Source organism: Brettanomyces bruxellensis, chromosome 6, assembly GCF_011074885.1.
Source record: "Brettanomyces bruxellensis chromosome 6, complete sequence".
Lineage (NCBI taxonomy): Eukaryota > Fungi > Ascomycota > Pichiomycetes > Pichiales > Pichiaceae > Brettanomyces > Brettanomyces bruxellensis.
Window position 1 is genome coordinate 1,307,939 of NC_054687.1, and position 12,822 is coordinate 1,320,760.

At 39.8% G+C, this 12,822-nt stretch overlaps 4 protein-coding genes and 1 non-coding gene across 5 annotated transcripts; 3 read left to right on the top strand and 2 right to left on the bottom strand.

Annotated features, from left to right (window-relative positions):
• The first annotated feature begins 4,018 nt into the window (after nt 1–4,018).
• BRETT_004009 lies at nt 4,019–4,092 on the top strand. Its single transcript has one exon. It is a non-coding gene; the product is annotated as a tRNA-Arg (tRNA).
• Nucleotides 4,093–4,384: 292 nt separating this feature from the next.
• BRETT_004010 (uncharacterized protein) lies at nt 4,385–7,240 on the top strand (the record flags this gene model as incomplete). The annotated part of the gene is made up of 1 exon (XM_041282509.1): nt 4,385–7,240. The coding sequence occupies one exon, from the start codon at nt 4,385–4,387 to the stop codon at nt 7,238–7,240; it is 2,856 nt and encodes a 951-aa protein (XP_041136348.1).
• Nucleotides 7,241–7,376: 136 nt separating this feature from the next.
• Nucleotides 7,377–8,864, bottom strand: BRETT_004011 (uncharacterized protein; the record flags this gene model as incomplete). The annotated part of the gene is made up of 1 exon (XM_041282510.1): nt 7,377–8,864. The coding sequence occupies one exon, from the start codon at nt 8,862–8,864 to the stop codon at nt 7,377–7,379; it is 1,488 nt and encodes a 495-aa protein (XP_041136349.1).
• A 300-nt stretch (nt 8,865–9,164) lies between these two features.
• On the top strand, nt 9,165–10,625 carry BRETT_004012 (uncharacterized protein; the record flags this gene model as incomplete). Its single annotated transcript, XM_041282511.1, has 1 exon — nt 9,165–10,625. One exon carries the CDS (start codon nt 9,165–9,167, stop codon nt 10,623–10,625), a length of 1,461 nt encoding a protein of 486 aa, XP_041136350.1.
• Nucleotides 10,626–10,803: 178 nt separating this feature from the next.
• HIS7 (Histidine biosynthesis bifunctional protein hisB) lies at nt 10,804–12,498 on the bottom strand (the record flags this gene model as incomplete). The annotated part of the gene is made up of 1 exon (XM_041282512.1): nt 10,804–12,498. The coding sequence occupies one exon, from the start codon at nt 12,496–12,498 to the stop codon at nt 10,804–10,806; it is 1,695 nt and encodes a 564-aa protein (XP_041136351.1).
• Between the last annotated feature and the right edge of the window lie 324 nt (nt 12,499–12,822).

Genomic DNA, 12,822 nt, shown 5'->3' on the forward strand with positions numbered 1-12,822 from the left:
AGAAAACTGATTATAATATAAAATGTAATTGTCTTGACATAGCCGATTATTTAAAAGAACTTCGCAATCCAGAGCAAGTTCCCGGCATGCTATATATACAAACTCTTACCCCAGAAAATACTCAAATACGCACAGAAACAGAGGTTAGTGGAGTGGCACACTTAAAAGAAAAATTAATTAAAGAATACTCTGACGTGCTTACGAATGACCCTCCAAGTACACTACCTCCGAAAAGAAATTTAGTTCATCGTATTATCCTTCAAAGACCTAACGATACTACTTTTAGAAGGCAATATAAATTAAGTCACGCAGAACAGATCGAATTGACCAAACAAGTTAACGATCTTATGAAACGCAATTGGATTCGGCCAAGTGCTAGTCCATTCAACAGCCCAGTATTATTTGTAAAAAAGAAAGATGGTTCACTTCGAATGTGTGTCGACTATAGGGCTTTAAATAATCTTACTATTAAGGATAAATTTCCTATTCCTGATATTGAAAAGCTTACTAGCGATCTCGGAAAAGCAAAAGTTTACTCTAAATTAGATTTAATGTCAGGATATTACCAAGTTAGAATAGAGGAGACTGATATCGACAAAACAGCTTTCAGTACCGAAAACGGTCACTACGAATGGATGGTTATGCCATTCGGGCTAACGAATGCTCCTTCAACATTTCAACGACTGATGAATAATATTTTAGCACCTTACTTATCGAAATTCGTGAAAGTTTACATCGACGATATATTGATTTACTCTGAACATACGGCAGATCATTTCGACCATGTCCGAACCGTGCTTCAAACGCTACGGGAAAATAAGTTAATAGCAAAGCTCAGTAAGTGTGCATTCTTCTTTAAGAAATTAAGGTTTTTAGGCTTTGTAATTACACCTGAAGGTGTCGAGACTGATCCAGATAAAATAAAAGTTATTAAAGAATGGCCTACGCCAACCAGCATTAAAGAAGCACAATCTTTTCTCGGATTGACTGGTTTTTACCGAAGATTTATTCAACGATATTCATTAACTGCTAAGCCGATTTTAGATTATATTGCAAAACGTTGTGAGTGGACTTCCCTCCAAGATACAGCATTTAAAGACCTTAAAAATAAGTTCCTGTCAGCACCACTTCTTGTACATCCAATATGGGATCCGGGTTATACCTTTCGTATTCATACGGACGCGTGTGGTTATGCGGTTGGTTACGTTCTCGAACAACTCGATCCTTACGGGAAAGTTATAGGAGTTATTGCTTATGGTTCAAAGAAATTATTACCAGCTCAGCTTAGATATTCTATTTACGAACGAGAGTTCTTGGCAGTGATTGAGGCTTTAAAAACATGGCGTTATTACTTAATGAATCGCAAATTTATTATAAAAACGGATCACAAAAGTCTCATACATTTAAAGAATCAAAATCTCATTGACACTCAAAGAGTCGCCAAATGGATTGACTTTTTGTCCCAATACGACTTTGAGGTTGAATATATTAAGGGACATGATAATTCAGCAGCAGACGCACTATCGCGTTATCCGGAATTAAAATTATTAGAACCAGCTGCCGGTTTAGAGTTAGCCGCCGCAGCAGTCTTAGATGCCTTAGCGCTCGAAGACATAGATAAAAAACGGTCCGCCACATTTCTACATTCTATTATTACTTCTACTCTTGAAGACAATGCAATTGCAGATATTACCGATTCAGGCGCAATGATTGCAACATTGACGTCTGCTGACGAGTCCTCTGGATCCGTTCAGTCTATTTTAAAGTGGAATGATGACCTTAAACAACAAATTATAAAAGCGTATAAATATGATAAAGACCTAAGCAGAGTCTATGAGCTGTTGAAGAATGGGGCGAAGCTGAAACCGTCTACGCAGGACCTTCGTCATTATGCTCAGCACTTCAGATATCATAACGAATTACTATATTACACTACTTTTTTGGGTAGCGAGTATTCTAGATTAGCTATTCCATACGATAAAAAGATTAAAGATTTACTTGTGAGGCAATGTCACGACTCCATTACTGCAGGACATTTTGGATATTTCAAGACTTTCGAGCTAGCTCATAAAATGTTTTATTGGCCTAAAATGTTAAACTATATTAAGTCGTTCTGTAAGTCATGCAGCGTTTGTCAACGAAATAAGACCTCTACTCAAGCTGTCCAAGGACTATTTTCACCATTACCTATACCGGAAGGTCGATGGACCGATGTCTCTATGGATTTTGTTACTGCTGTTCCGAAAACTATTCGAGACCATGATATGATTCTGGTTATCATTGACAGATTTACTAAAATGGCACATTTTATTGCCACAGATAAAACTCTAGACGCACCACGTTGTGCACAGTTATTTTTGGCCGAATGCTTTAAGCTTCATGGCATCCCACACCGTTTAGTGTCGGATAAAGATATTAGATTTATGAATAAGTTTTGGTATACATTTAATAGTATGGTAGGTACCTCCCTACTCATGTCTACGACAAACCATCCGCAGACAGATGGCCAAACTGAACGTGTCAATCGCGTTTTAAACCAATTAATTCGCACATATTGCGCTAATGACTTGACAAGCTGGGACACTATGCTTCCTATGCTAGAATTTGCTTATAATAATAGTATACAAAAATCATCAGGCATGACTCCGTTTGAGCTCAGCCAAGGTTATAGACCTACTTCACCTACTTTTATATCAGGCGCCAGAGTTGATAGCTCTAGGTATAGTCCTAATGCTGAAGAATATGTCAAACGCATGAAACTCGTTATGCAACAAGCCCAAGATAATTTAGTTTTAGCTCAACATCATCAGGAATTACAACATAATAAGAAAGTTCGCACTCATGATTTTAAAGTTGGAGATCTCATACTTCTAAACAAGGATTGCTTCAACCGGAAATATAAATATCACAAAGTTTTACCAGTTTTCATCGGACCTTACAGAATCATTAAACAACAAGGTGATAACGCATTTGAAATCGATTTCCCAGAAACCGTACATACAAAACGTGTTTTCAATGTCCGTTGGTTCCGTCACTTCCTTCAACAGAATGCCGCATTCCCTCGCGTTCCTCCTCGCACAGACCTCGAAATTTTACAACGATTGAGTGAAGTTACAGCTATTGCCGCTTATGATCGCGAACATCAAACTTATGACGTCCATTGGAAAGATTGTGATCCCGAACATAGTACTTCAATTCCAACATCTTACCTTAACAAAATGCCATCCCAACTTCGTTCCACATTGATGACCAACTTAGGACACTTAATCCGTTTACAACAATACGAAGATCATTCAAAGGATGAATTTGGCACACCACCGGAGGGTTACACAGTCGATTAATGCGACCTACAACATTTTGAATTTTGTTTTAAGAGTGGTAACGATCGAGGACGATCTTTTTGCAAAGCGCGGTATTGTGAGGGATCGAACAAGGAAAAGTCACGTGTTATCCAAATGGTTACGTAATATTATGAGCGAAGCAACATGAGCGAATTATTTATTAAAATTGGACGACGAGATGCAAATATTTTATTAAGCAGAAAAACGAGAAAATATTAAATGAGTATTTAGCCTTTTTGGAAAACTCAAGATGAAGATAAGAAAGAAGAAGCAACAGCTTAGATAAGAAGAAGATAGAAAAAGAATAAGAAGAACAGAGATAAGAATAAGAGAAAATATAACAAGAAGATAAAAATAAGAAAACAAATAAAAACAAATACAAAACAAGTCATTAAAATAAATATAATAACACTTCAAATTATAAACATATACAAAGGGGTGCTTTTATCTATATCCTAGTGAATACAAACTAGTTGATTATTTCATTATACATTACTTCCGCACTTACTTAAATTACATCATAACATTCTAAAAACACTATTTTACAACATACAATACTTCATCTTTTAGTGGTTTGATTCAACACTTCAAAACAAACACACAAATCACTTTGGACTTACATAATCTAAAATAATTTAGGTTCAAACCAAAGCAGACCCCTTACACTGGTGCGAATTGCCCATGTAGCGTAATTGGTTAGCGCGTTTGACTTCTAATCAAGAGATTCTGGGTTCGAGTCCCAGCTTGGGTGCAGGCAATTTCATATTTTTTTAAATTTTTTGTATACTGAATGCCCAAGGGTGGCACGTGCACTACCAGGTAAGGAAAAAAGCCATCTCGCCTGATAACAGCAGTCCGAGATTCCTGTCTTGGCAAATACAAGCATTTTTGGGATATGGTCTTATGACAGTAACATGAACCTTCTTTCGTGTTTTTATTTTTCACATTTTGCCCTTCATTTTGGCCCTGCTTTAAAATCGATCGATACCTTTTTTTTTCTTTACTTCTTTGAAAAAATAAAGGGGTGCTAGATGATGCAAAGAATGGCAAACTCCTTTTCTCCCGGGGTTGGCGTGATTTGCGAAGTAGACAACAGAGAACATCAAATTGACACTAATGGGATTAACAAATTCAGCTTGGGACTCCACGATTCATTACATGAATACAAATCAGAACAAATAGATGCGCATGCTATGTCTTTTTCGGAAGTAGAAAAGAGCAAGTTGAATGTGGAATCTGACAATGGTAAGAATTTACTGAGAAGTGAATCGATTGAAGATTATATTCCAGATAAAGGAAGAAGAGGCAAACAACGAAAGCCTAGAATTGCACCCTCGGTGCAAACAACTAAGAATGTTTTGGTTTGCACATCATCATGTCCTTCTTGTTTGTTGAAGCCAATAACTAGGTCGTATCAACAGAATAACAGACCGTTAGTCAGAAATGAAATTCCAAAGAGGTTTCTTCATCCAGGAATAGAGATGCTTCGTATAACACACAGGAAGAAAGTCAAGAGAATGCTTAGATTGGATATTGATACGAACCGTCTATACTGGAACACTAAATCAACGTCTTTCCTTGAGATCGAAAAGATCAAATATATCAGACTGGGCGATAATGCTAGAAATTACAGGGAAGAATTTGGTGTTGCGCCGAAGTTTAAAGATTTGTGGATAACTATAATATACCACAATTACTCAAAATCAAATAATATCAAGGCGTTGCATGTTATTGCATTGAACAAAACGGACTATAACACATTTCTCTACACACTGAACAATATGGTCTATTTTATGCGGCAACTACAATCTGGACTTTGTAGTTCGGTAAACAGTGATAGCTTTATTCAGTATCATTGGAATAACACGGTCGCCAATGATGGGAAACTTACATTTAAAAGTGCTCTGAAATTAGCCTTGAAACTACACATTTATATAAGCAAGGAATCTTTGTCAAGACAGTTTAGATACGAGGATAAAGAGGCAAAGGGATTTCTTAACTTTCTGCAATACAAATCGTTTATTAGGAAACTTGGTCATCGCTCTGAATTCAAAGCAATATTTGAACGCTATTGTGATGGAAACGTGAAAGATTTAATGAACAAGAAAGATTTTAAGAAATTCTTGTGCGAAGAGCAGAAGGAGAGAATTTGTGACGAATGTGCGTTGGACCATATTTTCAATGAGTTTTCCTCTAATGGTCAAACTCTAAATTTTGATGAATTTACATCTTTTTTAATGAGTCTATACACGAATGGCATTAGAAATCTTGTGGAGGATTACACGAAACCATTGAACGAGTATTTCATTTCATCATCACACAATACATATCTTTTGGGAAGACAATTCAATGGCATTTCATCTATTGAAGGCTATATTCGAGCACTTCAAAGAGGATGCAGGTGTATTGAAATCGATGTTTGGGATGGAGATAATGGCCCGATCGTTACACACGGAATGACATTTACCGGGTCGATTGATTTCAAATCGGTTGTGGAAACGGTGAGAAAATATGCTTTTATAACTTCACCCTTTCCTGTTATTATTTCACTTGAGGTTCGCTGCTCTGAAGAAAATCAAATGAAATGCGTAAACATTCTTAAAGAAGTGCTTGGATCAACACTTCTACATGGAAGACTTGACAACAACCAAACAACGCTTCCTTCTCCTCTCGAGTTAAAACATAGGATTCTTCTTAAGGTTAAAAAATCAAGAATGAGTTCTATCCCAACTTCATATATTGATAATTCCATGTACGGCTCACAATCAACGACCACATCATCGTTCAGTGAAGACTCTACATTTACATATCCGTTGGTAAGCTCGAGTACGAATCCTACGTCAGGACAACTTTCATCTGGCTCTCTATCATCTAGCTCATCCAACACTACACAGGTTATAATGACGAAAATAATGCCAAGAGCTAAGAGATCAGTACCAATAATTACTGAATTGAGTTCTATGGCATTCTACACTGTTGGTTTAAAATTCCGAAACTTCTCTCTTCCGGAATCGAAGACTTTTAATCATTGCTTTTCATTTAGTGACCGCACAGTGTCCAAGATGCTTAAAGAGATTACGAAATTTAATGCCATAATGAAACATAATAGAAACTACTTAATGAGGATCTACCCATCCGTTTATAGATTCAAGTCGGATAACTTCAATCCGTTAGCATTTTGGTCACTAGGCTGTCAAATAGCGGCCACAAATTGGCAGGTTTACGATGCGGGTCAGCAGATTAATGAGGCATTGTTTAATGTTGGTACATGTTCTGGGTATATCCTGAAGCCCAAATCACTGAGAATGCATAAGGATAAATTTCGGAAGACAAAGGACTTTCAGAATGTTATGAGATTTGATAAATTGAATTTCATAGAGTTGAATATCATTTCTGCTCAACAGCTTCCTAAATCTAAAGATATGAAAATGAAAACTTTTGATCCATACATTGAGGTTGAGCTGTATAGCGGTAAAGTTCTTGACGCCGAGTATGAGATGGGATCAACAAATATGATTAAAATGGGGGAATCTTTAATTAAAATTAATCCCGACAGCATGGCCAATCATGGATCAGAATTTGATTCTCAGAAACTAATCAACTTGGGCTCCCCTTCTCTTGTCTTCAGGACCTCATCAGTTTTACAAAATGGATTTAATCCTATCTGGAATGAGAAGCTTAAGTGCAAGTTTTGCGCAAATAAAGAAGATATGGTGTTCTTGAGATTCCTCGTGAAATGTAATACACCAGATAAAAGTGATGTGCTTCTTGGAATTTACTGTTGTCGGCTGAGCTATCTTAAGCAAGGATACAGACATCTTCCTATATATGATCTTCAGGGTGAAGAATACATTTATTCCTCTTTATTCTTCCATGTTAATTATGGTGAGTGTGAATGATTATGAATAATGCTTTTTTTTTTTTTTCTATATTGGGATATTTTAGTTCTACTGTATATACTTGATACCTATTAATGCATTTATATTTCTAAGAAGCAATTACTGTACATGCGCATAAAATAACGTTCCTTCTAGTTCAGAAGTACGACATGATATCGTCATCTTCACTAACCTTTTTCTGTGATTCCATGTCTTGCCTTTTCTTGCCTGCAAGAAGCTCTCTTCTAGTTTCCGGGCCCATATCTTTATGACCTCTCTGCCTTATCACCTCCATTAGGAAATCACGCTGGTCTTCAGTAATATCATTCTTATATCTCTGTGCAAATGCAAGCAACGCTTTATGCCAAACAACAGGAAGTTGTGGGGCCTCTTTTATTTTACGTTGTTCAGAATTCTCAAATGTGTCGTCTGCGTCAAGCATAACATCCTTGCTCGATTGATCCGTGATGACCCTGAACTTCATAAAATAGAACACGAGATCATCAATAGTTTGATATGGCAATGCGTATTTTTTCTCTATCAAAACCCGGATGAAAACAGTGGCCTGTGGACTGAAATCCCTCTGAAGCAACCATGAAAGAGCCACAGAAGCATGCTGGACTGGAATAGAACACTTTTTAAGAATAGAAGCGACAATCATTGCTTCTCTTGCAGTGCACTGCTCTTCAACTAACGGGAAAAGGAAACCTTTAAAGAACGCAGCGGGTTTATATATACACTTCTTCAAAGACATGTACAAATGGTAATTCAACTTGTGATCCTCACTCTCTTCAATGTTATCCCTGAATCTTGGATATAGGACCATGCTCACAAACCTTTGTGCTTTATTTGAAGGAAGGTTGGACACAAATAGTCTCGTTGCCTCATACACCACATTTGGGGTCCACTTTTCTGGATTTGTCACGTATAAAATATCCTCCCAGTTCTTGATGGATGGTAGAACTTTAAACAACTTAGGTAGTTTTCCATGAGTCCAGGCACTCAAACTTTCACCAACCTTTTCATAAGCTTCAATCACTCTAGGAGGAAGAAAGACCTCACCCTGCTCTGGCTCCTCCTTATCACCCACATTCTGACTTTGCTCTTCTTCCTGACTCTTTGTCTGTTCTTCCATCTCTTTCTCTCGTATTTTTTCCAAAATCTTATCGGCCAAGTTGAAACTACCAGCAACAGCTGAAGTTGAAGTCTGGGCATCTGGCTTGAAATACGACTCGAAAAGTTTCATATCCTGTTCATCCGCATCTTGTATTTCTATTTCTTCTTCTCCATAGTCTTCATCAACTTCCTCGTCATCTTTCTCTTTTTCCTCTTCATCGGATTCCAAGTCAGAGCCTGCAAGGTTAAACTGTGATGCAGCTTTCCGGTTAGCTTGGTCCTCTTCTTCCTGCTCAATTTCCTCCTGTTGCTCCTTAGCTAACTTTAAAATCTTTCTGGATGATGCTGCATCAAATGTGACCTCATCCTGGTTTTTCCCCTCGTTGTTCTGTGCTTTTCCTTTCTTCTTGGAAACTTTGGAAGCTTTTCTACCAGAGGCTCTTAGATTTCCTTTTTCTGCCGCTATATCCTTGTAAAGCGGAACATGGCGAGACTGGTCTCTCATACTCTTAGTTGTGACCTTTGGCATATTTATTTGCGATTGCTCGTGCAAGAATTCGAGTTCAGCAAGACTTTTCCAGAAAACTGTTCATTCCAGATGAAAAGGATTTAGATCTAAATCATAGTATCCCCTCAGTGCAGCTGAAAAAAAAAAAAAAAAATTGTAAAAAAATTTTTAGGGCAAGGCTAGCGAAAAAAAAAAAAAAAAAAAAAAATCCGATGCAAATAACCTCATTTAAATTGATTTGAGATCATCACTAAATCACGTTCGCCTCTTTGTTCGACATTTGGCACAGTTTAGGAACACCGGAAGTTTGTACTAACAAAGATGGTTGCATTATCTAGAAAGAGAAAATCAACACACACAAACCCAAAGACAGTTTCTGCCAAAAGGGCCCGGAGATCGCACTCCCTGGAATGGAAGCGTGCTTCAAGGATGAAGACCATCAACAAGAGTCCAAAAGGCCATAGGGAGCCATTGGATTTCTTTGTTTGGGGTTCGGGATCAATGTGTGAGCTTGGACTTGGGCCGAAATCAAAGACAAAGGAGGTCAGGAGACCGAGATTAAACCCATATTTGAAAAAGGAGGAAGTGGGGATAGTGGACTTCGCTGTTGGTGGTATGCACACCCTTGCACTTGACAAGAGCAACAACGTGTGGTCGTGGGGAACCAATGACATGGGTGTGTTGGGAAGAAACACATCTTTGAAGAAGGAGACACCATTGGATGAGAAAGAGGAGGAGGATGAAGACGATGAAGATGATGATTTGAATGAGGCAGAATCCACGCCAGGTCTTGTTGAAGGTCTTCCAAAGGACAAGAGGATTGTTCAATTGGCTGCCACGGATAACTTGTCGGCAGCATTGCTTGAAACTGGTGAGGTTTATGCTTGGGGTACCTTCAGATGCAACGAAGGAATTCTTGGTTTCAGCAAGAAGGTGAAAATACAGAAGACACCGGTGCAAATCGAGGATTTCGACAACATAGTGCAGATTGCCGCTGGAAAGGACCACTTGCTAGCACTGGACAGCAAGGGTGTGGCCTATGCCTGGGGAAACGGCCAGCAGTTCCAGTTGGGCCGTAAGATTATGGAAAGAACTAGAATGACCTCCCTAGAACCACGCTCTTTTGGATTGAAGAACGTCAAGTACGTTGGAAGCGGTGATTACCACTCGATGGCCATCACGCACGACGGCAAGGTCTACACCTGGGGTCTCAATCAGTTTGGACAGTGCGGAATTGCATCCAACATCGAGGATGGCTCGATTGTCAGTCGTCCAACTGAGGTCACCGAGCTTTCCGGTAAGGACATTGTTGCAATTACAGGTGGTGAGCACCACACGTTGGCACTCTCATCGTCCGGCGAGGTGTACGTGTTTGGAAGATACGACATGAAGGAAATTGGTATTCCTGAGGACAAGCTGCCTTTGGATGACTGTGTCAAGGACGCTAGAGGACACGTCAGATGTCTCCCAGTTCCAACTAAGTTGACCAGCCTACCACCAATCAAAGCTGTCGCAGCCGGCCCCCACCACTCCCTTGCACTCACCAAAGATGGTGTTGTGTATGCTTGGGGATTTGCCGATACTTTTGCAGTCGGTTTGGGAATGCTAGACGATGACGTCGACCACCCAACCAGAATAGACAACACTGCCACGAGAAATCATGCAATAGAGTTGATTGGATGCGGAGGCCAGTTCAGTGTCAGTGCTGGAAATAGGTTGCCCGACGACAAGGCTGAGTCTAGAAAGGCTTCTGTTGAGAAGTTCGAGGAGAACTTGGCATGAACGAATTTTACGATGTACGCTTGAAAGCACACACACTCTCACTTTTTTCCTAGAGATGTATTATATTATATTATACTACTGTTGAATTTATGATTCTCATATATATGTAAACTGTCTATTGATTCCATTTTACTGCAATTTCCTACTCTATTTTGCATTCGCAGAGCACCGCAACCGCTTACTCGTCCATACGCACATTTAACCCGTGTCCGATCATGTATTTCTTCACGTCCAAAACCGTATAGTCTCCACGATGGAACATTCCGGCTCCCAAAGCTGCATCTGCACCCGTTTCGTTAAATACATCGACGAAATCCTGCGGTTTGCCGGCACCAGATGAGGCAATAACAGGAATACTGACTGCAGACTTGATCTGGTTGATCAACTCAAAGTCATAGCCTTGGTTTGTGCCATCTCTGTCTATGCAGTTGAGCAAAACTTCCCCTGCACCCAACTTTTCGCATGCCTGGCACAACTCATATGCACCCAGCTCGTGAACTTTCCTACCACCCTGCGAAGTAACACGATAATAGCAGTATTCTTCCCCATTTGGACCCTTGTCCTTGGTCTTTATCATGTTGTATTTGCAGCCGGCCGGATCTGCCACGTAGTATCTTTTAGGATCGACAGATATGACCACTGCCTGGTTACCGTACGCTTCTGAAATCGTCTCTATTGGAGTCTTTCCGGTGGGCTTTTCACCTCTTGCAATGTATTCTTCGGCGGCTTTCACGGCATCCGAACCAATCGAAACTTTATCGGCACCAGCGCGGAAATATAGAGTTGCAACCTCAAGGGCAGAGATCACGGTTCCATCCGGATCAACAACAGTCCTGATTCCTCCACCCACAGTGAGAGGAACAAAACAGGTCTTGGCAGCCTGTCTCAACACCTCAAGCATAGGCTGGTCTTTGATTGGTGAGTTTCTAAAGGATGTGATGTTAAGAAACGTGACTTCGTCCGCACCCTGCTTGTAGTACTTTTCTGCCAACTTGACAGGCTTTCCAAGATTTCTAACATCTCCACCACTTGCCTTCTTCTCTCTCACATTGTACTGGTCTCCCTTGGTCACAACCAAGTCGCCTTCGTCGTTTGTCCGCACATCTAGGCATGCTATTATACGGTGTGTTAGTCCAGTCCTTGTGTCTTTCAATTCGACACCCGAGTTTCCAGGAGGCAAGTAACTTGGCAAGACATCAAGTGAGACTTCTTTTTCCTGCTCTAGGAATGCTCTGATGACCTTTAATCCGGCCTTACCGGACTTCTCCGGGTGAAACTGCGTAGCAAAAATGTTATCTTTGGCAATTGCCGCCAAAAACTTCTCCTCCCCGTACTGGGCCAAAGCCAATTTCCAACCTTGCGACTTTTCTAGGTCTGAAATCTGTGCTTCATCCACAATTGCCGCATAAGAGTGAACAAAGTAGTACCTGGCGGCAGGATTCAAGTTGTACATTGTTTTTCCACTTTTGTTCAACTCTGGCACTGTAAGCTTATTCCATCCTATTTCCGGCACCGTCTTTGTCTTTTCATCGAACTTCTTCAATTGCAAATCGAGAAAGTTCAATCCCTTTGTATCCTGGCTCTCTTCTGATCCACTAAACAAGGCCTGGACACCAACGCAAATTCCCATAAATGGCTTTCCAGAGGCCACGTAAGCTTTAATTGGCTCCACAAATCCCATCTTGCGTAATTGATCCATCACGTGGCCAAAATTTCCCACTCCGGGCAAGATCAACCTTTCCGCCGATGCCAAAGCTGGGTCTGTTCCTTTTTTAATGAAGCTGACTTGGAATCCCAAATGTTCGATTGCATTTCTCAAAGACTGAAGATTTCCGCTCTCGGCGTCAATCACGTGAACAACCTTGTTTGTCATTTTTGTATGGCGACTACGAGTGATACGAATTGCACTGCTGATCTCAAAAACACCTCATAAAACGGGAGTACCTGCTGGATATATGAGTAGTTTTTTTAATACCGTTTTTTTTATTTATATGGCTACTCCCATTCGCTTTTTCGCTTGATATCACACATTGAAAAAAAAAAAGCTTAGCGCGAAAATTGATAGATGATTGAAAAGTGAAAAAAAAAAGAGTCACACGTAGTGGTAACGTAGAACAGATCAAAGAAGCAGTTCAACACATCTTTAAAAGTTAGCCGCCAACAAAAATACAGTACGTCTGAGGATCGCCAGCAAAAG